Source organism: Scyliorhinus torazame, chromosome 6, assembly GCF_047496885.1.
Source record: "Scyliorhinus torazame isolate Kashiwa2021f chromosome 6, sScyTor2.1, whole genome shotgun sequence".
In the NCBI taxonomy this organism is placed as follows: Eukaryota; Metazoa; Chordata; class Chondrichthyes; order Carcharhiniformes; family Scyliorhinidae; genus Scyliorhinus; species Scyliorhinus torazame.
In genome coordinates this window covers 193,721,418-193,748,202 of record NC_092712.1, presented here as the reverse complement: position 1 = coordinate 193,748,202, position 26,785 = coordinate 193,721,418, and the positions used below count along the sequence as shown (strand labels likewise).

Here is a 26,785-nt window from a genome sequence, read left to right as displayed (position 1 = left end):
TAAAAAGATCGGTGCCACCCACTCAGCTGCGTGAGTGTAATATTGTTCTTCGGCTTCATTTTATTTGTGCTTAGCAGCTGCTCTTCAAATAATTTTGAGAAACAAGAGACCAAAGTTTAAAATCTTGATTGTGCCACAATTTAGTGCTATTAATAAATGAGATTGTCCAACATATGGCTTAGTGAGACAGGGAAAATGTGACAATCGACTAATTTCAGGCCTTTAGTATCTTTTATTTTATATTCTATAAACTTCAGAAAACGACTTAGTCTGACAGAAAATCAGCAGAAGATGTGACAAAGAGTGAAGTGTGAAAGGGGGGCGGGGGAGAAGAGAGAGAGAGAGAACAAAGAAAATCAGAAATTATTTGTATGATACTCTTTTCCTAGCTTATTGAATGTCAGTCCATTTACTTTGAGTTAATACCACCACCCACCCCACAATAAAAAAACAGACCCAAGGAATGTCTTGGGGTGCTGAAGGATTTTTAATTTCTGCTCCAAAATGAACATGAAGTTAGCTGAGCAGCGATACTGCCTGTCCAAAGAGGATGGCCCAGTGGTTAGCACTGCTGCCTCACAGTGCAGGGACCCGGGTCCAATTCCAGCCTCAGATGACTGTGTGGAGTTTGCACGTTCTCCCAGTGTCTGCATGGGTTTTTTCCGGGTGCTCCAGTTTCCTCCCACAGTCCTAAGATGTGCAGGTCAGGTGGATTGGCCATGCTAAAAGTTCCCCCGAGTGCCCAAGGATGTGCAGGTTAGGTGGGGTTACGGGGATAGGGTGGGGGAGCAGGCTTAGATGGGATCTTCTTTCAGAGGGTCAGTGCAGACTCAATGGGCCTCCTTCTGCACTACAGGCATTCTATCGAAAGCTGGTTTCAGTTGTGGATCTCACTTAAATGGAACCAGTAAGGAGGAGCAGGCACAAAGCAGGCATCTCATCACTTATGGCAGAGCAGGGTATCTTCGATCTTCTATGCTAGTCGTGACTTTGGTTCAGGTTGCTTTTTTGTAAGTTCTACAAAAACAGAATATGGATCTGAGAGGCGATATCCCATTCACCGACCTTGGACAGTAAACAGGGGTTTGAAATAGGATGCTAGTTGGCAAGGACAAAGGGGTCAAGGGTGCGTTTGGGGGGGGGGGGGGGGGGGGGGGGAGATGATGATGGTTTTGTAAAGAAATTTATTTGCTCATCGTCTGTCAGTGATGTTATCGAAAGCACATCTCTAGTTAGCATGTAAACTCCATTATAACTTCATGGAAGATAAAGATCTTCACTTGTTACATGTCACAATTAGTCTTTTCTCCAAAGTAATTGTTGAAGAAGAGAGATTAATATAGGTTACAAAAGTATATTTTAGAGAGATCATGGAAAGATTTGAACCAGTTTATGGCAGTGGGTTTATCTAAGCATAATGGGACAAAATATGTACCACCTTGATAGTTAGTTTGAAATGAATACGGAAAATTTCCATTTTTGGGTGTGCATAAAAGTTTGGCAATCATTGTCAGCTGCCATTTTACTTGTGTATTTATTTGTAGTCTGGTATAGTACATCTGTCACATTCACCTGAGATGACTTTTGTGTTTGAATTCCAGCAGACTAATGGATTTGGGTTAAAAATGCCATTTGTGAAACATAGACACATAAATCCTTGGAAATCTATATGTCTAGATATAAGACCATTGACAGTATTTCTCATTGGTATGTATTTTTTGTTTAATTGGGCACCTTTTTGCAACAGTTTTCCAAGAACAGAGTCTCTCACATTGCAATTACAGGTCCCCTCCCATAATGTCGCCCTGTTTTCACATTCGTTTTTTCAATTTGTGCCTATCAGAATTGTACAGTACATTTCACCTTTCTTGAATACCACCTATTGTCATTTGATGCTGTTCTTTCTATATCTTGCTTTCTCCATTCCACAGCTGCAACATTGCTTGTTCTTTGTATCTCTCATGTACCTATCAGGAGTTTTTTAATTGATCACACAGTGTTATTGCAGATGTTTTTGGAGTTGCTGGCACCATTATAATGGGTATAATAGGATGCATGGTAGCACAGTGATTAGCACTGTTGCTTCACAGCGCCAGGGATCCGGGTTCGATTCCTGGCTTGGGTCACTGTCTGTGTGGAGTCTGCACATTCTCCCCGTGTCTGCGTGGGTTTCCTCCAGGTGCTCCGGCTTCCTCCCACAAATCCCAAAAAATGTGCTTGTTAGGTGAATTGGACATTCTGAATTCTCTCTCACTGTACCCACACATTCGCTGGAATGTGGCGACTAGGGGATTTTCACAGTAACTTCACTGTACTGTTAATGTAATACTATTTGTGACAATAATAACGATTATTAATTGCAAATAAACTGATCTCCAAGGAAAGACAAATTTAGTGCTTTTGTAATTATTTTCAAAAATTGCAAAAACTAATTCACATTTAACACACAGAGTATCTCGTCATTATCACATTGCTAATTGTGGGACCCTGATATGAATTAATTCACTGCCATGTTTCCTGCATTACAACAATGACTACACATCAAAAAAAGCTTTGGGGCGTCCTGCTATGGATTGTGAACAGCAAATCTATTATCAATCTTACCTGCCCAATGCATTTGCACTTTGCTTGGAATGGGACATATTCCTTCTCTTTACTGTACATTCCTGTTGCAGTCTTATTTATTTCCTTTTCTCCATCTTCTCCAAACTTAAGATCAGCCATGTTATCAAAGAGTTTAGCAAGATGGCGAGTAACCTAAAGTGCAATATTTTCAAAATTAGGCAGTGGTTGAGGGATTAAAAAGACAACCTCAGGATAGAAAGTGTAGTTCATTATGTCAGCAACTTTATGGCAAAACCTTAATTGAAACAATATTTTTTTTTGCTGTTATAATGTTATAAAAATATGCAGCGAAGCTGCTATCCAATCCTACATTGTAGAAGCCTCTTAAAAGCAAATGCATTCATCCTGCTCTCCCAGCACAGAGATCAACAACTGTGCAGTCCAATTCTTCAACAAAATAGGCTGGATTTTCACTCCCCTGCCAGAGGGTCTGAAAGTGGGGAGGCACCTAAAACCCAGCAGGTGGCCTTCCCCCCCCACCTACCTGTCCACTCCCCAACCAGTCTGAAATTTTACGAGGGGTAGGGGCAACCAAGCTACCCTTGGGCATATAAAGTCCCTTAAGTAGGCAATGAATGGCCCTTTAAGGGTGTGAGTCCCCCTCCCGGCCAGGATTTTACCTGCGGCAGAGAGAGGTTCACACTATGCAGGAAGCCCGGCAACTTTAGCAACATGGGCTGGTGTCAGGCCAGGGGGAAGGGAAACTCCTTTGTGGATCCCCAAGGTCCATCGCTGGTACCCTCCTTTAACCTTCCCTCAGTCTCTGGAACTCGGCTCCTGATCTTCCTAGCCCCACTGGCTGAGACCCCGACCCAATCTGATTGACCGGAAGCTAGGGTAGGACTTATTTTCGAGAAAGGGTCAGAGGTTCCACCTTAATATTATTAACGCTGACTCCAGCATTATAATAAAATGAAAAAAAATGAAAATCGCTTATTGTCACAAGCAGGCTTCAAATGAAGTTACTGTGAAAAGCCCCTAGTCACCACATTCCGGCACCTGTTCGGGGAGGCTGGTACGGGAATTGAACCTGCGCTGCTGGCCTGCCTTGGTCTGCATTAAAAGCCAGCTATTTAGCCCTGTGCTAAACCAGCCCCTGTGATACACTGTTGCAGGGCAGGCATAGAGATCATGGGCAGGCTCGATCCCCACAGCTTTTTATCTCGGGCGTGAGGGTAGGTCTGCACTGACGCACAAATCCAGCATACAAGGTGAGAAGGCTGTGGATTCAATGAATTGCTCTGTTGCATGATCGAGCAGTCAGGAACTCTAAATCTGATCACAGTAACAAAAATCCAAATTCTGAGGAAAGTAAATTGCTACCATTTGTTACAGTCATAAATGAAGAAAGCTAAAAACATATATTTACTTCAATAATAAACTAATTATTGTACTAAATTTCACCGCTGCAGTGTATACCTTTTGCAGAGGAACTGTCCTAAACAATTAGAAACATAATAGCCACCTTGTGCGCTTGCATTTTTTAGACAATTAAATTGTCATGGCAGAACAAAAATTCACAAACAGTGCCTGCTTGGTAAGAAAGATGGTTGTTTTGAAAGTGCTCACACCATTCAAATAGCTGCAACTAACTAGTGTTTACAGACAACACCTATATATAGTTTTAGGCCAATACAAATATTTAAACCATGTTATAATAGAATGTAGTAACTACACCAAACGTAATGCTGTCCATAAAGAAGATAATGTGAAAATATTTTGAAAAGTAATTTGCCTCTGAAAGCACATTTGGTCAAGGCAGACTGGATGAAAGAGCAAAATGTTTCGAAGTGTGATTTCTAGTTTGTCATAAGTTAGTTGAGCTCAACCTAGGGTCAGTGAGAGTATAACGGGTCTCAGTGAGGAAATTTAAACCCCGTCGGCGTATGGCGGATGGGAAAGGGTCTTAGAAGGGGACAGAAGAGACAAAATGGTTTAAAACCGTGAATCCCAACTCCACCATGAACAAACTTACCTCAGGTTTGATTGCAGAAGATGTAGGGTCAGCTGAGCAATCGGTTCTGGAGAGACTGATCAGTGATTTTAATATTTAAATGAAGTTCCATTGCTCATATTTTGAGAGCCGTTTAAAGTTAACGACTAAAGACTGGGTTTACCGGTCTTTGGGGAAACCCTACAGCTAAAGGGCCGAGGCCAGGGGTAGGCGGCAGAGGGAACAATTTGTGGTGAGTGGGGGCAAGGGAAGAATTCTTCCCGCCGCCAACACCCCAGCTCTTGAAACAATTTGGGACCATGAAAGGAGGTTGTAGGGGAAGTATGAAGTGTGGGGAATGCAGGGCAAATAGGTAGGAGCCTCTGGGAGGTTGGGGGGGGGGGGGGTTGACAGGTAGGAGTCCTGGAAGGGGGGTCGTGGGTGGGCCTGAAGAGTGGTGGCCCACAGGGTCCCCATAGTGGGGTGTTCTCACTTGGGGTCTTGGGTAATGCCCATGTATGTGGGGGATGACACTGCACACTTAGAAATCGGGGTACCCGTGTAAAGTAGCAGCCCAACCTCGGAGTTCAACTCCCCAGTGATGAAGAAAATTTGAAGTATGGGCTAAATCAGTGAGAAACTCCCCAGGGCCCAAAAAAGTGACTTAGTGTAATTAGATAGGGGTGGGGAACTCTCTGGATTCCCAGCAAAACCCAACACAAATGACATTTTTTCCTTTAGATCGCACGCATTGTATTCTTACGGCAAGAGAATTTGCATTTTCATATCTTTGATCTATTCGCATATTTGGTGATTTTTGTTTTACTGAAATCTTTGCCTGACAACACTAAATCCAGCCTGTTTACGAATATCAAAATAAATGGATCAATGCGACTTTAAGTTGAGAGAGAACTTTGATACAAGTCTGTTCAGGGTTTGCACAATAATATTACGAAAACATTATTAGCCTTTTATTCAGTCCTGGAAATTAATTGTATTTTTGTATTTCAACAGTGGATACTTTTGTATGATTCTACTGCAGTCCTCGGGTGGCCGACATTCAAAACAAGAGCAACGCCTATTGAACCCACATCACCGTTCCCTGATGCCATGAAATCAAACAGTGAAAAGTTCAAACAGTGCTTCAATTATATCAATATTCTTGGCTGACAGTTTCAAAAATGAATTAATGGCTCTGGCCCAGACCTGTTACAAACAATCTATTCTTTAGCATAATTGCATGGATTACTTTTGACTTTGACATATTTTTCAATATGCTAATTGTTTGCCGAGTGTGCATTATTGGCAGGGAATCTCAACTGTAAGCTGCACAAACTTGCAAGATCAGTCCTCTGATGTTTGCAATGTAGGAATGTAAACTATTCTGTAGCTTTTCTTATAGTTTTTTCTTAATAGTAAAAACGTCAAAATCAATTGATTGCATACCTGTCCAGGCTGAGTTCCTTTGGAAAGGATATCCAGTAGGTCTGCCGAGGACACAAAGTAAAATCTTGGGAAAGCTAAACGCTTAGTTTCCAGATACTCGGCTAATGCTTTTTCACATAGGGCTAACCTACAGGAAAAGAGAGATTCAATTTACTTTCATTTCCCTTGATTAGAACTGTGACCACATCTCAAAAATACTAAAACTACTCAATAAACCTTCTAACTCTCTAAGTCTGTCTACCATCCACAAGGGTCGAGTCAAGGGTGTGATGAAATACACCCCAATTGCCTGGATGAGTGCAGCTACAAAAACATTCACAAAGCTCAACACAACCCAGGACAAAGCAGCCTCTGGATTGGCACCCCATCCACCATCATAAACATTCACGCCCTCCACCACTGGTGGCAAGTGGTATCTTTCCTTCACCGTCGCTGGGTCAAAATCTTGGAACTCCAATCCTAACAGCGCTTGGGTGTACCTGTATCACTCGGACTACAGCTGTTCAATAAGGTTGCTCACCACTACCTTCTCATGGGGAATTAGGGATGGGGAATAAATGTCCTTGTCAGAAACACTTGTTTTTAAAGTATTTTTGTGGGATACAACTGTGAAGTGTTTTCAAATATCCTGAAGACATGAAAGGTGCTATGTAAATGCAAGTTATTTGTTATTAAGTTACAATTAAATGTTTTCAATATAATTCTATTGCTTAACCATACCTTCAAAGTGAGGAATGAGTATTATTTATATGTGTTTTCAGAATGAGAGACAAGGAGGCAGGTTTGCAAGTTTGCCTGCTCCTGGGCACTGGTACACAGAGTGTACCAAAGTCCATTCTATATGCAGAAACCTGAACCCATCATATTTTTGGGTTAAGATCATTAGAATGTATAATCAACTCCACTGCAGACCTGCCTCTGGGCAGAATGCTTCCAGACCTAGATACTTCCTTACCTTCTTAGGCTTCCACAGCCATGCTGCCAGCCCCCCTCAGATATTTTGCTCTACTTGAATCCAGATGAAAGGTCCATCACCAAGTTCTTCCAATGCCTTTGCCGTTCAGTTCCCTTCTGGCACATGTGGAGGAAGATGAGACTGAAATACAAGGACAATGTCCTCCTACCTATGTTCCCTTTCGATTTAATAGAATCCCAGACATGTCACCCAACCTGGAGAGAAGCCCCAAAATTCATGGGATAACTCAAAGCAATGGAGACCTTCTTTTTTCATTTACCCTTGGTCCTTGGGCAGGAGGACACACAAACACACGGACAGGAAAATCATGTTTGTCATTAATGTACAGTTTTAAAAAGGGCCCAGAAAACATTTTGAGATAATAGGGGCAGGAAATCATCATACTCGAACAGTCCTATTGAACTGATTGGAAACCCATTACCTCAGGCATATTAAAAAAAAAAAACAGAAAATGACCCCCAAAATTAAGGAAAGCAGACTTAACAATATTCAGAAAGAAAGGAAACAAAATTTTAACGGCCATTCTTCAACAGAATAAGATTCCCATCTTTTTCCAGATGCTGGTAGGCTGGAAGTATGTTTTCAGCAATTTCTAGTTCCAATTGTTACTTCAAGAATCTCTAGTTTTTGTTTTCATTTTTAAATGTCTATGCATTTTGTAAATTGTTTGATAGTGTATTTAATGGATACAAAAAGATTAAGAAATCAGACAATTTATGCTGTAATTGGAAGTGTGGGGAGGGATTCTCCGACCCCCCCCCGCCGAGTCGGAGAATCGCCGGGGGTCGGCGTGAATCCCGCCCTCGCCGTCCTCCAAATACTCCGGGCCCCCAAAATGCGGCCCGGTATGAGTCGCGCTGCCCACCTCAGAGAATGGCGGGGTCCGGCGCGACTCAATGGGCCCCGGGGCTGCCCGAATTCTCCGGCCCGCGATGGTCCCGCCGGAGTAAATTGGAGTAGGTCCCTTACCGGCGGGACCTGGCGGTGTGGGCAGCCTCCGGGGTTCTTGGGGGGGCCCAGGGGGATCTGGCCCCGGGAGGTGCCCCCGCGGTAGCCTGGCCTGCAATCGAGGCCCACCAATCCGCGGGTGGGCCTGTGCCGTGGGGGCACTCTATCCTTCCGCACCGAAGGCTGTACTGGTCCGCCATTCCCGGTGCGGAAGCGAAGTCCTCTGCGCATGCGCAGGGATCTTGCCAGCACACGCTGGCGGTCCCGCGCATGCACCAACTCGCGCCGGCCGGCGGAGGCCCTTCGGCACCGGTTTACGTGGCGACAAAGCCCCTTTCCCGCCGGCCGGCGGGGCGCAAACCACACCGGGGCGGGCCTAGCCCCTGAAGGTGTGGAGGATTCCGCACCTTTGGGACGACCCGACGCCGCAGTGGTTCACGCCACTCTGTCCCGCCGGGTAGGGGAGAATCCCACCCCTGTTCTCTGTCCCAAAGCTACTAAAATGGTTCTGGAAACTTTAACGTCCAAAATGTGGTGCTATTAACAGCTTGTTTATATGCCCTCCCTACATCAGCTACGTTCGTCTAATATGACCTTATTCTAAGCTGTTAACATTCAACTTAACTCTGTTGCTCTGTTCTTTAATGCAGTTCCTTCTCCTTTGGGTGTTGAATGGGACATGCACTTATTGCCTATCCCCAATTGTCCTTGAGAAGGTAGTAGTGAGCTGCTTTCATGAACCACTGCAATCCATGTAATGTAGGTACTCAAGACAGTTGCTCGGGAGGAAGTTTCAGGATTTTGACCAGTGACATTGAAGGAATGGCGATATATTTCCAAGTCAGGATGGTGAGTGGCTTGGACACGAACTCCTATGTATCTGCTGCCCTTACTCTTCTAGATGGTCGTGGGTTTGGAAGGTGCTGGCTAAGGAATCTTGGTGAGCTTCTGTCGTTAATCTTGCAGATGGTACACACTGCTGCTACTGTGCATCGGTGGTGGAAGGAGTGAATGATTGTCGATGGGGTATCAATCTGGTGGAAGGAGTGAATGATTGTCGATGGGGTATCAATCAAGCGGGCTACTATCTTTCATGATGTTGAGCTTCTTCAGTGTTGTTGGAGCTACACTCATCCAGGCAAGGAGAGAGTATTCCATCACACTGCTGACTTGTGCCTTGTAGATTGTGGATAGGCTTTGGGGAGTTAGGAGGTGAGTTACTTGCTGCAGGATTTCTAGTCTCTGGCCTGGTCTTGAGCTGCAGCATTTATATGACTAATCCAGTTCAGTTTCTGGTCAATGGACAGTGATGATAATGCCATTGAATGTCAAGGGGCGTGTGGTAGTACCAGGTATTGCGGAACCTAAGAGGTGGATGACCATTGGTTAGACCCAGGAGTCTACCATTGGCTGTTGTACATAGCTCAGCCCTGAGAGGCGGAGTATAAGAACCGGTGCCGTCCCAGCAGCCTTCACTTTCTGTATCGAAGCTGCTGGGGAAGAGTTCTAGCAGCTTAAAGCCTTCAGTTATGAATCACTTCGTCTTGAGAGTAATTGATTGCGCATCAATTTAATCTGCTACAACTTCAGTTGGAAGGATGGATCTCCGTCTCAAACTGGAGTGCCTTCAGCTCAGCCCCCACGTGGACAACTCTGCTGCTATTTTTAAACATTGGCTGGCGTGCTTTAAGGGCTACCTCGACACGGCCGCCGACACACCCACGGAAGGACAAAAGATGCATCTCCTACGCTCACAGGTCAGACCTGGGATCTACCCTCTTATCGAGGAGGTGGTGAATTATGCTGCCGCGATCGAGCTGCTAGAAGGACATTATATCCACCCTGTGAACCAGGTCTACGCTCGTCACCTGCTGGCGACTAGGCGGCAAAGCCCCGAGGAAACGTTGGAAGACTTCTACCGGGCGCTGCTGGTGCTGGGCCAAAACTGTGGCTGCCCGCCAGTTTCGGGGAGCGAGCACACGGAACTTTTGGTCAGGAATGCTTTCGTGGCAGGTATGAGCTCCCCCGATATCCGCCGAAGGCTCCTAGAACGGGACACACTGGGAGTTAGAGAGGCACGGGCCCTGGCAGGGCCCATGGATGGTGCCGATAAAAACGCGCTGTCCTTTGCACCCGAACGGGCGTCGAACCCCTGGGCTGCGTGGCACCCCACAGCGGCAGCCCCTCAGACCTTCCGCCTGACACCACAAGCCTGCGCGGCGAGAGGGCCCGCTTACGCTGTCGGACCCCGCTGTTTCTTCTGTGGGCTGGCGAAGCATCCCCGCCCGCGTTGCCCGGCCCGCACCGCCACCTGCAATGGGTGCGGCAAGAAGGGCCATTATGTGGGGGTCTGCCAGGCCCGCGCCGTGGCTGAGGTCTCCAGCGACTGTCGGCAACTCCCCTTTCAGGCCCCGACCACCCAGCGCTCACCGCCACCCCCCTATCCTAAGGCCACATGCGACCTGCAGGCGTGGCCATTTTGCCCCCCGGACACCACGCTGGACGGGTGGGCGCCGCCATTTTGTCCCTCGCGGCCACCATCTTCTTCATCCCCGGACACAATGTGCAACCCATGGGTGACGCCATCTTGGATGGGGCCCCAGGCCCCCAGCACAGCCGACTACACGCTGCCCGACCAGAACCCTCAATTACTTCAGCTGGCCTCGGTGACTCTGGACCAGAGCCGGCCCTGGACGCTTGCAACAGCTACAACGACGATCTCCATCAATGGCCACGAGACGTCTTGCTTGATTGATTCTGGGAGCACGGAAAGCTTTGTTCACCCCGACACGGTAAGGCGCTGTTCTCTTGTCACCCATCCCGTAAACCAAAGGATCTCCCTGGCTTCCGGGTCACACGCGGTGGAGATAAATGGGTTCTGCCTAGCGAACATCACTGTCCAAGGCAGGGAATTCCGCAATTTCCACCTGTATGTCCTGCCGCACCTCTGCGCAGCCACCCTCTTTGGGCTGGATTTCCAGTGCCATCTGCAAAGCCTGACCGTTAAATTCGGCGGCCCAATACCCCCCTTTACTGTCTGCGGCCTCGCGACACTTAAGGTCGACCCGCCTTCCCTGTTTGCGAACCTCACTCCGGATTGCAAACCCGTCGCCACCAGGAGCAGAAGATACAGTGCCCAGGACCGGACATTTATCAGGTCAGAGGTCCAAAGGCTGCTGAGGGAAGGGGTCATCGAAGCGAGCAACAGTCCCTGGAGAGCTCAGGTAGTGGTGGTAAAGACCGGGGAGAAACATAGGATGGTCAGTGACTACAGTCAGACCATCAACAGGTTTACGCAGCTGGATGCGTACCCTCTCCCCCGTATAGCCGACCTGGTGAACAGGATTGCGCAATACAAGGTTTTCTCCTCGGTGGATCTCAAGTCTGCCTACCACCAGCTACCCCTCCGTAATGGTGACCGCAAGTACACTGCCTTTGAAGCAGATGGGCGACTCTATCACTTTTTAAGAGTTCCCTTCGGTGTCACGAACGGGGTCTCGGTCTTCCAGCGAGAGATGGACCGAATGGTCGACCGGTACGGCTTACGCGCAACGTTCCTGTATCTGGATAACGTCACCATCTGCGGCCATGACCAGCAGGACCACGACACCAACCTCCGCAAATTTCTCCAGATCACGAAAATCCTTAATTTGACATACAATAAGGATAAATGCGTGTTTAGCACCGACGGTCTAGCCATTCTAGGCTACGTAGTGCGAAGTGGAGTCATAGGCCCCGACCCTGAGCGCATGCGCCCCCTCATGGAGGTACCCCTCCCTCACTGCCCCAAGGCCCTAAAGCGCTGCCTCGGGTTCTTCAGCCATTATGCACAGTGGGTCCCCAATTACGCAGACAAAGCCCGACCCCTGATCCAGTCCACAACCTTCCGACTGTCGACGGAGACCCACCAGGCCTTCAGCCGCATCAAAGCAGACATTGCAAAAGCCACGATGCGTGCCATCGACGAGTCCCTCCCCTTCCAGGTCGAGAGTGATGCGTCCGACATAGCTCTGGCGGCCACCCTCAACCAAGCGGGCAGGCCTGTGGCTTTCTTCTCCCGTACTCTCCATGCTTCCGAAATTCGCCACTCCTCGGTCGAAAAGGAGGCCCAGGCCATAATAGAAGCTGTGCGACACTGGAGGCATTACCTGGCCGGCAGGAGATTCACTCTCCTCACGGACCAACGGTCGGTTGCCTTCATGTTCGATAATGCACAGCGGGGCAAGATTAAGAACGACAAGATCTTGCAGTGGAGGATAGAACTCTCCACCTACAATTACGAAATCTTGTACCGTCCGGGGAAGCTGAACGAGCCTCCCGATGCCCTGTCCCGCGGCACTTGTGCCACCGCACAAGTGGACCGCCTCCGATCCCTCCACGAGGACCTCTGCCACCGAGGGGTCACTCGTTTTTTTCATTTTATCAAGACCCGCAACCTGCCCTACTCCATCGAGGACGTCAGGGCAGTCACCAGGGACTGCCAAATCTGCGCGGAGTGCAAACCACACTTCTACCGGCCAGACAGGGCGCACCTGATAAAGGCTTCCCGTCCCTTTGAACGCCTCAGTATAGATTTCAAAGGCCCCCTCCCATCCACCGACCACAACACGTACATCCTTAACGTGATTGACGAGTACTCCCGGTTCCCATTCGCCATCCCCTGCCCAGACATGACCACAACCACCGTCATCAAGACCCTCCAGGGTATCTTTACACAGTTCGGTTTCCCCACATACATTCACAGTGATAGGGGGTCCTCCTTTATGAGCGACGAAATGCGTCAATTCCTGCTCAGCAAGGGCATCGCCTCGAGCAGGACGACAAGTTACAACCCCCGGGAAAACGGGCAGGTAGAGAGGGAGAACGGAACGGTCTGGAAGACCGTCCTGCTGGCCCTACGGTCCAGGAATCTCCCAGTCTCCTGCTGGCAGGAAGTCCTCCCGGTGGCCCTTCACTCCATCCGGTCGCTGCTCTGTACAACCACAAACCAGACACCTCACGAACGTCTCCTTGTTTTCCCCAGGAAGTCCTCCTCCGGGACCTCGCTCCCAACCTGGCTAGCGACACCCGGACCCATCCTACTTCGGAAACATGTGAGGGCGCACAAGTCAGACCCGTTGGTCGAGAGGGCCCACCTGCTGCACGCCAACCCCCAGTACGCCTACGTAGCGTTCCCTGGCGGCCGGCAGGACACAGTCTCCTTCAGGACCTGGCGGCCGCTGGAGCCCCACGCACACCCGAAACATTACCCCCACCCCCACCCTCCCCGCAGCACCTGACTGGAGGGTCAGTACTCCTGCCGCTCCTGCCTAGGCCTGACCACACACTGACGCCCCCTACAGGCGCTTTCCCCCCCTGTCCACCTTTTGCCCCAACAGCGCCGCCTAGGGGTGACAAAGCTGCCAGGGAGGATGACATCACGTTCCCGGAGTCGCAACCGCCGGGACCCTCATCAGAATCACCACCGAGGCCCAGACGCTCCAGGAGGACGACCAGGCCGCACGATCGACTGATTGCTGCACTATGAACACTTTGTAAACTCCCTCGACATCACGGTACCTCCATACCTGGTCATACCATGCGAAAGGCGACTATTAACGCTGGCCACCACCCCCGCCAGGCTCTTTTTTTTTAAACAGGGGGTGAATGTGGTAGTAGCAGGTATTGCGGTACCTAAGAGGTGGATGACCATTGGTTAGACCCAGGAGTCTACCATTGGCTGTTGGACATAGCTCCGCCCTGAAAGGCGAAGTATAAGAAATGGTGCCGTCCCAGCAGCCTTCACTTTCTGTATCGAAGCTGCTGGGGAAGAGTTCTAGCAGATTAAAGCCTTCAGTTATGAATCACTTCGTCTTGAGAGTAATTGATTGCGCATCAGGGCGAGAATTTGATTCTCTCCTGTGGAGATGGTCATTGCCTGGTACTGGTGTGGCACAAGTGTTCCTCACCACTTGTCTGCCCAAGCTTGGATAACGTCCAGGTCACGTTGCATTTTGATGTGGACTGCTTCGGTGTCTGAGATGCTGAACATGTTCGCTGGTGACTGCACAATCCCCATTTCTAACTTTATGATGGGAGGTAGGTCATTGATGAAACAGCTAAAGATGTTGGGCCTAGGATACTACTCCTGCGGAACTCCTGCAGTGATGCCCTGCAGCTGAGATGATTGGCCTCCAACTATCACAACCATCTTCTTTTGTGCCAGGTATGACTCAAGCCGGCAGACAGTCCACCGTAATCAATGCATTTCTGGTTTTGCAGTGGTAGAGTTTCAGTGGTGCAGAAGTATCCTTAGAGCTCAGTCCACAATACTATCAGGGGGAACAATTATGTTTTATTGAAGAAGAGAGCTGTTATTTCTCATTGGTGAAACAATTATCTCCAATAATCCATATTATAAGTTTAAGGAGACCAGATCGTCAAGAAAATATAGACAAAGCTGCATGTAAGCATACACATCCGAATGTGTTAAACGCAGTAGTTTTAAAATCTTACCTTTGCTGGAGAGCTTCGAGTTTTTCATATAATTTTGGTTTATTTGTTGCTTCAATAACATTCTTTGTTTGGGCTGTTTCAGACATTAATTCCTTTTTTTTTTTTAAATAAAAGAGAGCAAGAATAATTGTCTAGATTTGAAGTAATAACTATTGTAGCAGGATGAATGACATCAGTAATGACATGAACCCCTTCAAAACTAATTTCAGACATACCCCTGCCTTGTGAACATAAAAAGAGAGAGGGAAGGGATTTGTGCCTGTATTCGCCATCAACAAGAATGGCTACACGGGCAGAAAATTTGGCGCAAATCGGAAAACACAACTCTCGCCAGCGAGATCACTTTTCCCGATTTTCCAGGTCCATTGCCGATGCATAAAGAGAAAATGGCGGTACCTCATTTTAATACATTATAATATCATTATTGAGCCCCCCCGCTGTCGGCATGTCATCATGCCGGCGCGATTTACAACAGCTCTGTAAAAACAAGAACCTGCCAACCTCACCTCCGAAGGGAATATGGGAGGGGAGTGCTCACGTCAGCATCACCCTCCAGGGTGCCAGTCGCAGAGGGAGCAGCGGAGAGGACGTGAGTGATTTGATTAAGTTGACCCCTGAGCAGGGGAGAGGGGTTCAATCTTAGAATCTTGGATGGTGGGATCGCTCGCATGTCTCACAACCCTTCATGGGTGAGAGTCTCTAGGTTAAAAGGGGTCTGGTGATTGGTTTGCAGGCAGCACTTCCAGTGTCCTTTTTTCAAAAAAAATGCTTATTCGATTTTTTTCATAATAATCAACACAAACCAGAACAAAAGAGAATTTAAAAAAACACAAGCCAATATAAAAGTAAGAAGAAAAAAACCCACATAATACATAATTAACTTAAATAATAAAACTAACCTCAACCCCCACACAACTGACGGTGACTAAATCCTTAAAAAAGAAAGAAATGGTTGCTATCTTGGACAGAAACTCTCCATCGATCCTGATGGTGAATTTAACTTCCTCCAACCGTAGGAGTGACATTAAGTCGCCCAACCAAGCAGAGGCACAAGGCGGAAGTAGGTCATCCACATTAAGACAACGGATACTCCACCCCATCCCGACTGATACCCCTCTACTGACTAGAGGAAGCCAGTTGCCGAATCAGCTCCCTTACCCTTCCATGACCAGTAAATTCTGCTCATTTATTCAGTATTGCAATGCTTGAGTGTGCCACTGATTGGTGTGCAGCATTGAGCTCCAAGACTCATAGTCACATTGACATAATGCAAGTTATGGTAAAGTCGCTCATCAGTCACCCCATTCAGGATATGACAGGGGGCAGCTTCTTGTTTCCCCCATGGTCAGAACGCAGGTCCAGTGAATGCACTCAACTGCCCTAACTCCTCACCCATGGGGAGTACATGGCCTGCTGAGGCTCTCAAGGGTCAACAAACTTTATTGAAGTGAGTTGAGAGGGATAACTGTAGGGAAGTGGCTATTGTGTGATAGTGGAGGGAGCACAACTTAATGGAAAGGGGGAGCTTGGGTGGATGTCCCAGATCCTGAGAGGGCTGTGGGTTAGGATGTTGTGAGGACTTCTCATTGCTCACTTTGATGCTATCTTCCTTTCAGTTTATGATTCTGGAGACTCACGGAGCCAGTCGAGCTGGCAGACCTTTTGATTGCGATCAGCCAGCAGCAGCGACATTGACGTGCCACTGCATGCGTCAGGAACAGTACCCTGCAGAGGACAGGGAGGCAGGGCCCATTGAACTTCTGGGAGTAGGGCCACAGATGGCGGAGCGTCGGAGGAGACACTACTGGCCACGGGTATTAAGTCGGAAGCCTGAGGATTGGGAGCAGTTCAGAATTCAGCAAAGGAGGACCAAGAAATTAAGAGGGGGGAAATTAAGAAAAGTTGCAACTAACATAAAAGCAGACCATAGTACACCAGTCACTAAAAGCTTCTATAAGTACATAAAAAGAAAAGATTAGTGAAGACAAATGTAGGATCTTTACAGCCCAAAATAGGAGAATTTATAATAGAGAACAAGGAAATGGCAGAGCAATTAAACAACTACTTTAATAAAAGCAAATTGCTGCAGATGCTGGAATCTAAAACAAACAGAAAATACTGGACCAACATTGTCTAATATTTTCAGTCTTTGAAACAACAACTTCAGTTCTGTATTTATGGAGGAAGACACAATAACTTCCCAGAAACATTAAGGAATCAAGGGTTGTGAGAGGAGGAATTGAAGCAAATTATTATTACTAATAAATAGTGCTGGAGAAACAAATGGAACTGAAAGCCAATCAATCCCGTGGGCCTGATAATCGAGATCCCAGATTTCTAAAGGAGGTGGTCATGCAAATAATAGTTCTGTTGGTCGTCACCTTCCAAAAATTCTGTAGATTCTGGAACAGTCTAGCTAGATTGGAGGGCATGTTGTATTTGGGTGTTCAGAAAACTTTTGATCAAAGTCTGACGTAATAGGTTAGTGTGCAAAATGAAATTGTATGGGACTGGAGTAATATATTGGAATGGATTAAGAATTGGTTAGCAGACAGGAAACAGAGAATAGGAATTAATGGGTTTTTTCCCAAAGTGGCAGGCAGTGACTAGTGGGGTCTCACAGGGATCACTGCTTGGGACTCAGCTATTCACAATATTTGTCAATGATTTGGATGAGGGAACCAAATGTAATATTTCCAAGTTTTCTGATGACATAAAAATTGGTGGGAATGTGATGGAGAGGAGGATGTTAAGAGGATTTGGGTGATTTACACAAGGCAGATGCAATATAAAGTGGATAAAGGTAAAGTTAGACACATCGGACGGAGAAACAGAATGGCAAAATATGATTTAAATTGTGATAGATTGGAAAACGTTGATAAAAAGGGATGTTGCGCAGGTCAAAGAGACACAGCCTGAGTGAGTGAGACACATCCAGAGTGGGGAATTTGAAACTTGGTAATTTGGTGCAGTGAGGTAACCAGGAAAGGTAAGTGGTTAATCTAATTCTGCTGTTTTTCAGTTAAAAGTGCAGTGTAGTTTAGTGTCTGATTGGCTGAAGCTGCCCCCACCCTAATTGCTGAGAGGCAGTTATCTGGCAGTCACCTGAGGCCTGTTTAGGGGCACAAAGGTACACATTGTATTCTTCTCTTTGAAGTTTTAGTGTGAGTCATCCTGAAGTCTGTATAAAAGACAGACAGAAAGTGCATTCAGTAAGCGTTGCGCAGGTCAAAGAGACACAGCCTGAGTGAGTGAGACATATCCAGAGTGGGGACTTTGAAACTTGGTAATTTGGTGCAGTGAGGTAACCAGGAAGGTAACCGAAACGGGAGCCGTTCGGAGAAGGTGGAGCAGTCTTTGTGTGAGTATAAAAACCTAACGGTAACTTCCTGTTTTCCACTTTTTTTTTCTTCAAAAGTGACGTCAGAGGGAAGCTGCAATCTGATTGGTTGATAGCAAATCTGCCCCAAATTTTAAAAAACACACAGCTAAACTGGTAAACTTAAATTAAACTAATTAATTAATTAGAGATGGCTGGTCAGGTAATGTGCTTGAGCTGCTTGATGTGGGAGCTGGCAGATCCCATTGCGAGCTGCAGCGACCACATCTGGAGTCTGAGCTTCAAACACTGAGGCACATCCGGGAGGGGGAGACTTACCTGGACACTGTGTTTCAGGAGGCAATCACACCTGTCAGAGTAAGTAGTTTAAATCCTGCCAGTGGCCAGGTACAGCAGGGTGTGACTGCAAGTCAGGCAGGTAAAGGGAACCAGCAGTCAGGAACTCAGGAGCCTCAGCCTTTGACCCTGTCCAACAGGTACGAGGCACTTGCTCCCTGTGTGGATGGCGAACAGGGCTGCAGGAAGGATGAGTCAGCTGACCAAGGCACCATGGTTTAGCAGGCCATTCAAGGGGAGGGAGTAAATAGGCAAGTTGTAGTTGTAGGGGATTCTATTATCAGGGGGATAGATAGTATCCTTTGTGAGCAGGATAAAGAGTCCCGCATGGTATGTTGCCTGCCCGGTGCTAGGGTGCGGGACATCTCTGATCGGCTTGAAAAGATACTGGAGAGGGAGGGGGAAGATCCAGTTGTTGTGGTCCATGTCGGTACCAACAACATAGGCAAGTCTAGTAAAGAGGACCTGTTTAGAGATTATAAAGAGCTAGGATTCAAATTAAAAAACAGTTCCTCAAGGGTCATAATCTCCGGATTACTGCCCGAGCCACGTGCAAATTGGCATAGGGAGGCAAGAATAAGGGAAGTTAACACGTGGCTGAAAGAGTGGTGTGGGAAAGAGGGGTTCCTTTCATGGGACACTGGCATCAGTTTTGGGACAGGGGGGACCTATACCGTTGGGATGGTCTCCACCGGAACCGAGCTGGGACCAGTGTTCTGGCGAAAAGAGTAAATAGGGTGGTCAATAGGACTTTAAACTAGAGATTGGGGGGACAGGGAAAGTCAGGGAACCAAGAGGTGAAGTAATCAGTGGGAAGCGTAGCTGCTTAGGAATACAAAAGAGCACGAAAAGACAGAACTCAGGAGAGGTTACGATAGTCCCCATCTCACAAAATATGACACAGTGTATGGAAAGGCTCAGTAAACCAAGGTCCACCACACTAAGAAAACAAAAAGGGACGGTCAATAGAGAATTAAAGGTGCTATATTTAAATGCGCGCAGTGTACGGAACAAGGTAGATGAGCTTGTGGCCCAGATTGTGACTGGCAGGTATGATGTGGTAGGCATCACAGAGACATGGTTGCAGGGGGTTCAGGACTGGCATTTAAACATTCAGGGATCAACAACCTATCGAAAAGACAGAGAGGTGGGCAGAGGGGGCGGTGTTGCCTTGTTAATTAGGAATGAAATTAAATCACTAGCACTAAACGACATAGGGTCAGATGATGTGGAGTCTGTATGGGTAGAGTTGAGGAACCACAAAGGCAAAAAAACCATAATGGGAGTTATGTACAGGCCTCCTAACAGTGGTCAGGACCAGGGGCACAAAATGCACTATGAAATAGAAAGGGCATGTCAGAAAGGCAAGGTCAAAGTGATCATGGGGGACTTCAATATGCAGGTGAACAGGTTAAATAATGTTGCCAGTGGACCCAAAGAAAGGGAATTCATTGAATGTTTACAGGAGGGTTTTTTGGAACAGCTTGTGATGGAGCCCACGAGGGAACAGGCCATTCTGGACTGAGTGTTATGTAATGAGCCAGACTTGATAAAAGATCTTCAAGAATGAGAACACTTAGGAGGCAGTGATCATAATATGGTAGAATTCAGTCTGCAATTTGAAAAAAAGGTAGAATCAGATGTAAAGGTGTTACAGTTAAATAAAGGAAACTACAGGGGTATGAGGGAGGAACTGACGAAAATCGACTGGGAGCAGAGCCTAGTGGGAAAGACAGTAGAACAGCAATGGCAGGAGTTTCTGGGAGTAATTGAGGACACAGTACAGAGGTTCATCCCAAAGAAAAGAAAGGTTATCAGAGGGGGGGTTACGCAGCCATGGCTGACAAAGGAAGTCAGGGAATGCATCAAAGCAAAAGAGAAAGCCTATAATGTGGCAAAGAGTAGTGGGAAGTCAGAAGATTGGGAAGGTTACAAAAACAAACAGAGGATAACAAAGAGAGAAATAAGGAAAGAGAGGCTCAAATATGAAGGTAGGCTAGCCAGTAACATTAGGAATGATAGTAAAAGTTTCTTTAAATACATTAAAAACAAACGGGAGGCAAAAGTAGACATTGGGCCGCTCCAAAATTACGCTGGTAATCTAGTGATGGGAGACAAGGAAATAGCTGAGGAACTAAATAAGTACTTTGCATCAGTCTTCACAGTAGAAGACATGAGTAATATCCCAACAATTCAGGAGAGTCAGGGGGCAGAGTTGAATATGGTAGCCATCACAAAGGAGAAAGTGCTAGAGAAACTAAGAGGTCTAAAAATTGATAAATCCCCGGGCCCAGATGGGCTACATCCTAGAGTTCTAACGGAGATAGCTGAAGAAATAGTGGAGGCGTTAGATATGATCTTTCAAAAGTCACTGGAGTCAGGGAAAGTCCCAGAGGATTGGAAAATCGCTGTTGTAACCCCCCTGTTCAAGAAGGGAACAAGAAAAAAGATGGAAAATTATAGGCCAATTAGCCTAACCTCGGTTGTTGGCAAGATTCTAGAATCCATCGTTAAGGATGAGATTTCTAAATTCTTGGAAGTGTAGGGTCGGATTAGGACAAATCAGCATGGCTTTAGTAAGGGGAGGTCGTGCATGACAAACCTGCTAGAGTTCTTTGAAGAGGTAACAAATAGGTTAGACCAAGGAGAGCCAATGGATGCTATCTATCTTGACTTCCAAAAGGCCTTTGATAAGGTGCCTCACGGGAGACTGCTGAGTAAAATAAGGGCCCATGGTATTCGAGGCAAGGTACTAACATGGATTGACGATTGGCTGTCAGGCAGAAGGCAGAGAGTTGGGATAAAAGGTTTTTTCGGAATGCCAACCGGTGACGAGTGGTGTCCCGCAGGGTTCAGTGTTGGGGCCACAGCTGTTCTCTTTATAGATTAACAATCTAGATGACGGGACTGGGGGCATTCTGGCTATGTTTGCCGATGATACAAAGATAGGTGGAGGGGCAGGTAGTATTGAGGAGGTGGGGAGGCTGCAGGAAGATTTAGACAGTTTAGGAGAGTGGTCCAAGAAATGGCTGATGAAATTCAACGTGGGCAAGTGTGAGATCTTGAACTTTGAAAAAAATAAAAGAGGCATGGATTATTTTCTAAACGGTGACAAAATTCAATGCTGAAGTGCAAAGGGACTTGGGAGTCCTAGTCCAGGATTCTCTGAAGGTAAACTTGCAGGTTTGGAGTCCGTAATTAAGAAAGCAAATGCAATGTTGTCATTTATCTCAAGAGGCTTGGAATATAAAAGCAGGGATGTACTTCTGAAGCTTTATAAAGCACTAATTAGGCCACATTTAGAATACTGTGAGCAATTTTGGGCCCCACACCTCAGGAAGGACAAACTGGCACTGGAGCGGGTCCAGCGGAGATTCACACGGATGATCCTAGGAATGGTAGGCCTAACATACGATGAACGTCTGAGGATCCTGGGATTATATTCATTGGAGTTTAGGAAGTTGAGGGGAGATCTAATAGAAACTTACAAGATAATGAATGGCTTAGATAGGGTGGACGTAGGGAAGTTGTTTCCATTAGCAGGGGAGACTCGGACCCGGGGGCACAGCCTTAGAATAAAAGGGAGTCACTTTAGAACAGAGATGAGGAGAAATTTCTTCAGCCAGAGAGTGGTGGGTCTGTGGAATTCATTGCCACAGAGGGCGGTGGAGGCCGGGACGTTGAGTGTCTTTAAGACAGAAGTTGATAAATTCTTGAAATCTCGAGGAATTAAGGGCTATGGAGAGAGAGCGGGTAAATGGAGTTGAAATCAGCCATGATCGAATGGTGGAGTGGACTCGATGGGCCGAATGGCATTACTTCCGCTCCTATGTCTTATGGTCTTATGGATGTCTTAGTACACCAGTCACTAAAAGCATGCATGCAGGTACAGCAACCAGTTAGGAAGACAAATGGTATGTTGGCCTCCATTGCAAGAGGACTTCAGTACAAGAACAAGGGTGTCTTACTGCAGCTGTACAGGGCCGTGGTGAGGTCATACCTGGAGTATGGTGCGCAGTTTTGGTCTCCTTCTCTAAGAAAGGATATACCTGCAATAGAGGGCAGATTCACTCGATGGATTCCTGGCAGGAATGTCGTATGAGGAGAGATTGGGTTGACAGAGCCTGTATCCACTGGAATTTGAAAGAATAGGGGAGTATATATTTGAAACATATAAAATTCTGACAGGGATGGATAGACTGGATGCAGGGATGTTATTTCCTCTAGCTGGGGAGTCTAGAACAAGGGGACACAGTCTCAGGATACAGGGTGGCCATTTAGGACTGAGATGAGGAGAAAGTTATTCACTCAGAGGATGATGAACCTGTGGAATTCTCTATCACAAAAGACTGGGGAGGCCAAGTCACTGAATATATTTAGGAAGGAAAAAGATAAGATTTTCCAGACTAAAAAGGTGTCATGGGGAATGGGGGGAATGTGGGAATATTGTGTTGAGAAAGGCAGCACGGGTGACTTCCGGTTGCGGCTATGCAGAGCTAAGTCACACGTTTGGCAGCTCCCGCTACAAACGGACTTTTGGGCTCTTTTTAGGGCCCTTAACGGCGCTTGTTCGACGTTTCCCAGTGTGGGAAGGGGACAGCAACATTCCCCCAATAGTGTATGGATTGGACCAGGAGTGGGGCGATTAGAAAAAAAAGTGGCACTGAAGCAAAGATAGATGCGAGGGAGGAGGACCAAGCTGGCGGCGGGCGGAGACCAGGCAGCGTGGAGGCAGTGGGCGCAAGAGCAGCAGGAGCTCCTCCAGCGCTGTTTGAAGGAACTGAGAGCAGAGCTGCTGGAGCCAATGAAGGCTTCAATCGATAAGCTGCTGGAGACCCAGACGGCCCAAGGGGCAGCGATCCGGGAGGTCCGGCAGAAGGTCTCGGAGAACGAGGGCGAGATCCTGGGCCTGGCGGTGAAGGTGGAGGCGCACGAGGCGCTCCAAAAGAAATGGCAGGCGAGGTTCGAGGAGATGGAGAACCAGTCGAGGCGGAAAAACCTGCGGATCCTGGGTCTCCCAGAGGGGCTGGAGGGATCGGACGTGGGGGCCTACGTGGTCACCATGCTGAATTCGCTGATGTGGACCCACCGAGTGATGGCGAGGAGGCCCAAGCCCAGCGAGCCGCCGCGGGCGGTGCTGATGCGGTTCCACCGGTTTGCTGATTGAGAGTGTGTGTTAAGGTGGGCTAAGAAGGAGCGGAGCAGCAGGTGGGAGAACGCGGAGGTCCGGATCTACCAGGATTGGAGCGCGGAGGTGGTGAAGAAGTGGGCCGATTACAACCGGGCGAAGGCAATGCTGCACAGGAAGGGGGTGAAATTCGGTATGCTGCAGCCAGCGCGTCTGTGGGTCACCTATAAGGATGAACACCATTATTTTGAATCCCCGGAGGAGGAGTGGGCCTTTGTTCAGGCCGAAAAACGAGATTCAGACTAAGGGTTGGGGATTGTTGGGTTGTGTTTCGAGGGGGAGTTCTTTGTTTTTTTGGGGTTGATTGGGCATTGTTTTGATTAGGTCCGCCGGGCGGGCTCGTGGGGGGGGGGTAGGTAAACTGCTTGGGGGGTTGATGGTCGGTAGGGGAGATGGGGCCCCGCTGGGGTGGGGGGAGAAGAGGCCTGAGTTGGGGGTAGTGGGACCGGGCCTGGAAAGGGAGCTGCGCCAGGGGAGGCGGGGCCGGGCGAGTGGAAAGCGTGGGCTTTTTCCCACGTTTACGGCTGAAGGGGCGGGGCCAGAGCTGGGAAGCACGGGCTTTTTCCCCCGCGCTGGGAGTGGAATGGATGAGATCCCGCTGGTGGACAGGGGGGGAGAGGGGAAGTTCCATAGTGGGGGGCGGGGGGGTCGATGGAGCGGCGGAAGTGGCCGGGGTCAGCAGGAGTCAGCTGACTTACGGGAGTGCAGGAGGGGGAGCATTGCAGCTGGGGGGGGGACCTAGCTGGGGGAGGGGGTGGGGGGGGCGGGTTGCTGCTGGAATGGCCACGGGGGAGCTGGAGTTGGCAGAGGAGGTCGGGTCAGGGGTCTGCCGCTGCGGGGAACGGGCCGTGCGGGGAACGCGGGCAGGTGGCTGGCCTAGGAAGGGTTATGGCTAGTCGGCGGGGAAGAGGGGTGAATAGCCCCCTGATCTGGCTGATAACCTGGAATGTAAGGGGACTGAATGGGCCGGTCAAGCGGGCCCGGGTGTTCGCGCACCTGAAGGCGGATGTGGCCATGCTACAGGAGACGCACCTGAGGGTGGCGGATCAGGTAAGGTTGAGAAAGGGGTGGATAGGGCAGGTGTTTCATTCGGGTTTGGATGCAAAAAATCGGGAGGGTGGCGATCTTGGTGGGAAAGAGAGTGTCGTTCGAGGCGTCGAGCATTGTGGCAGACAATGGCTGTAGGTATGTGATGGTAAGTGGCAAGCTGCAGGGGGAGCGGGTGGTGTTGGTCAATGTATATGCCCCGAATTGGGATGATGCGGGGTTCATGCGGCGTATGCTGGGCCGGATTCCGGACCTGGAGACAGGGGGCCTGATAATGGGGGGAGATTTCAACACTGTGCTGCACCCGGCATTGGATCCCTCTAGGTCTAGGACGGGCAGGAGGCCGGCGGCGGCCAAGGTGCTGAGGGGGTTCATGGACCAGATGGGAGGGGTAAATCTATGGAGGTTTGAGAGGCCGGGGGCCAGGGAATTTTCATTCTTTTCCCATGTTCACAAGGCCTACTCACTGATTGACTTTTTTGTCATGAGCAGGGCGCTGATTCCGAGGGTGGAGGATCCGGAATACTCGGCGATAGCCATTTCTGATCATGCTCCGCACTGGGTGGACTTCGAATTTGAGGAGGAGAGGGACCAGCACCCGCTGTGGTGCCTAGAGGTGGGGTTGCTGGCGGACGAGGAGGTGAGCGGGCGGGTCCGGAAGTGTATAGAGAGGCTAATGACAATGGGGAGGTGCAAGTAGGTGTGGTCTGGGAGGCGCTGAAGGCGGTGATCAGAGGAGAGCTGATCTCCATTAGGGCACACAAGGAGAGGGGGGACAGGAGAGGGAGAGGTTGGTGGGGGAGATGGTGAGGGTGGACAGGAGGTACGCGGAGGCCCCGGAGGAGGGATTGCTTAGGGAGCGGCGTAGCCTCCAGGCTGAGTTCGATTTGTTGACCACCAGGAAGGCGGAGGCGCAGGGGGCGGATTATGAATACGGAGAAAAGGCGAGCCGGATGCTGGCGCACCAGCTTCGGAAGTGAGAGGCAGCTAGGGAGATCGGGGGGAGTTAGGGATGGAGGAGGGAACACGGTGCGAAGTGCGGTGGGTATCAATGGGGTCTTCAGGGACTTCTACGAGGAACTGTACCGGTCTGAGCCCCCACTGGAAGAGGGAGAGATGGGTCGCCTCCTGGACCGGCTGAGGTTTCCGAGGGTGGAGGAGGGGCAGGTGGCGGGGTTGGGGCGCCGGTTGGGTTGGAGGAGTTGGTCAAAGGGATAGGGAACAAGCAGGCGGGGAAGGCACCGGGGCCGGATGTGTTCCCGGTTGAATTTTACAAGAAATATGCAGACCTGCTGGGCCCACTGTTGGTAAGAACCTTCAACGAGGTAAGGGAAGGGGGGGCTCTGCCCCCGACGATGTCTAGAGCGCTGATTTCCCTGATCCTGAAGCGGGACAAGGATCCCCTACAGTGTGGGTCATATAGGCCGATCTCACTCTTAAATGTAGATGCAAAGTTGCTGGCAAAGGTTTTGGCCATGAGGATAGAGGACTGTGTGCCGCAGGTCAAACACGAGGATCAGACGGGGTTCGTGAAAGGGAGGCAGTTGAATACTAATGTACGGTGCCTCTTGAATGTTATAATGATGCCGGCGATGGAAGGGGAGACGGTGATAGTGGCGGCGATGAATGCGGAGAAGGCCTTTGATAGGGTGGAGTGAGGGTACCTGTGGGAGGTGTTGAAAAGGTTCGGGTTCGGGGAGGGGTTCGTCAGGTGGGTGAGGCTGCTGTATGAGGCCCCACTGGCGAGTGTGGCCATGAACAGAAGGAGGTCAGATTTGCTGCTATGTGCGGCGGACCCGGTGGGGGGAATGCCGGAAGTGATGAGGGATTTCTCCGGGTACAAGCTTAATATGGGGAAGAGCGAGTTGTTCGTAGTGCACCCGGGGGACCCTCCTGCTAAAAAGGGCGGAAAGGAGTTTCAGGTACATGGGGGTCCAGGTGGCTAGGAGCTGGGGGGCCCTGCATAAGCTTAACTTCACGAGGCTGGTGGAGCAGATGGAGGAGGAGTTTAAGAGGTGGGACGTGCTGCCACTCTCCCTCGCGGGTAGAGTGCAGTCAGTTAAAATGACAGTGCTCCCGAGGTTTTTGTTCCTGTTCCAATGCCTCCCCATCCTGATCCCTAGGGCCTTCTTCAGACGGGTTAACAGGAGCGTTATGGGGATTGTGTGGGCGCAGAAGACCCCGAGGGTGAGACGGGTGTTCCTGGAGCGGTGCAGGGATGGGGGGGGGGGGGGGGGGTGGCGCTGCCTAACCTCTGTGGGTATTATTGGGCCGCCAACGTGGTGATTGTGTGTAAGTGGGTGATGGATGAGGCAGCAGGGAAGAGGCTGGAGATGGCGTCCTGTGTGGGCACGAGCCTGGAGGCGCTGGTGACGGCGCCGCTGCCGCTTCATGCAACGAGGTATACCACGAGCCCGGTGGTGGCGGCGGCTATCCTCAAAATCTGGGGGC

General features: G+C 49.0%; 1 protein-coding gene across 1 annotated transcript in view; it reads right to left on the bottom strand.

The window, feature by feature from the left end:
* Positions 1-26,785, bottom strand: part of LOC140425201 (dynein axonemal heavy chain 11-like) — a 755,586-nt gene that overhangs the window by 484,396 nt on the left and 244,405 nt on the right. The window contains 3 exon segments of the mRNA XM_072509215.1: positions 2,605-2,757; positions 6,005-6,131; positions 14,424-14,515. Coding sequence (XP_072365316.1) covers positions 2,605-2,757; positions 6,005-6,131; positions 14,424-14,515 — 372 coding nt within the window.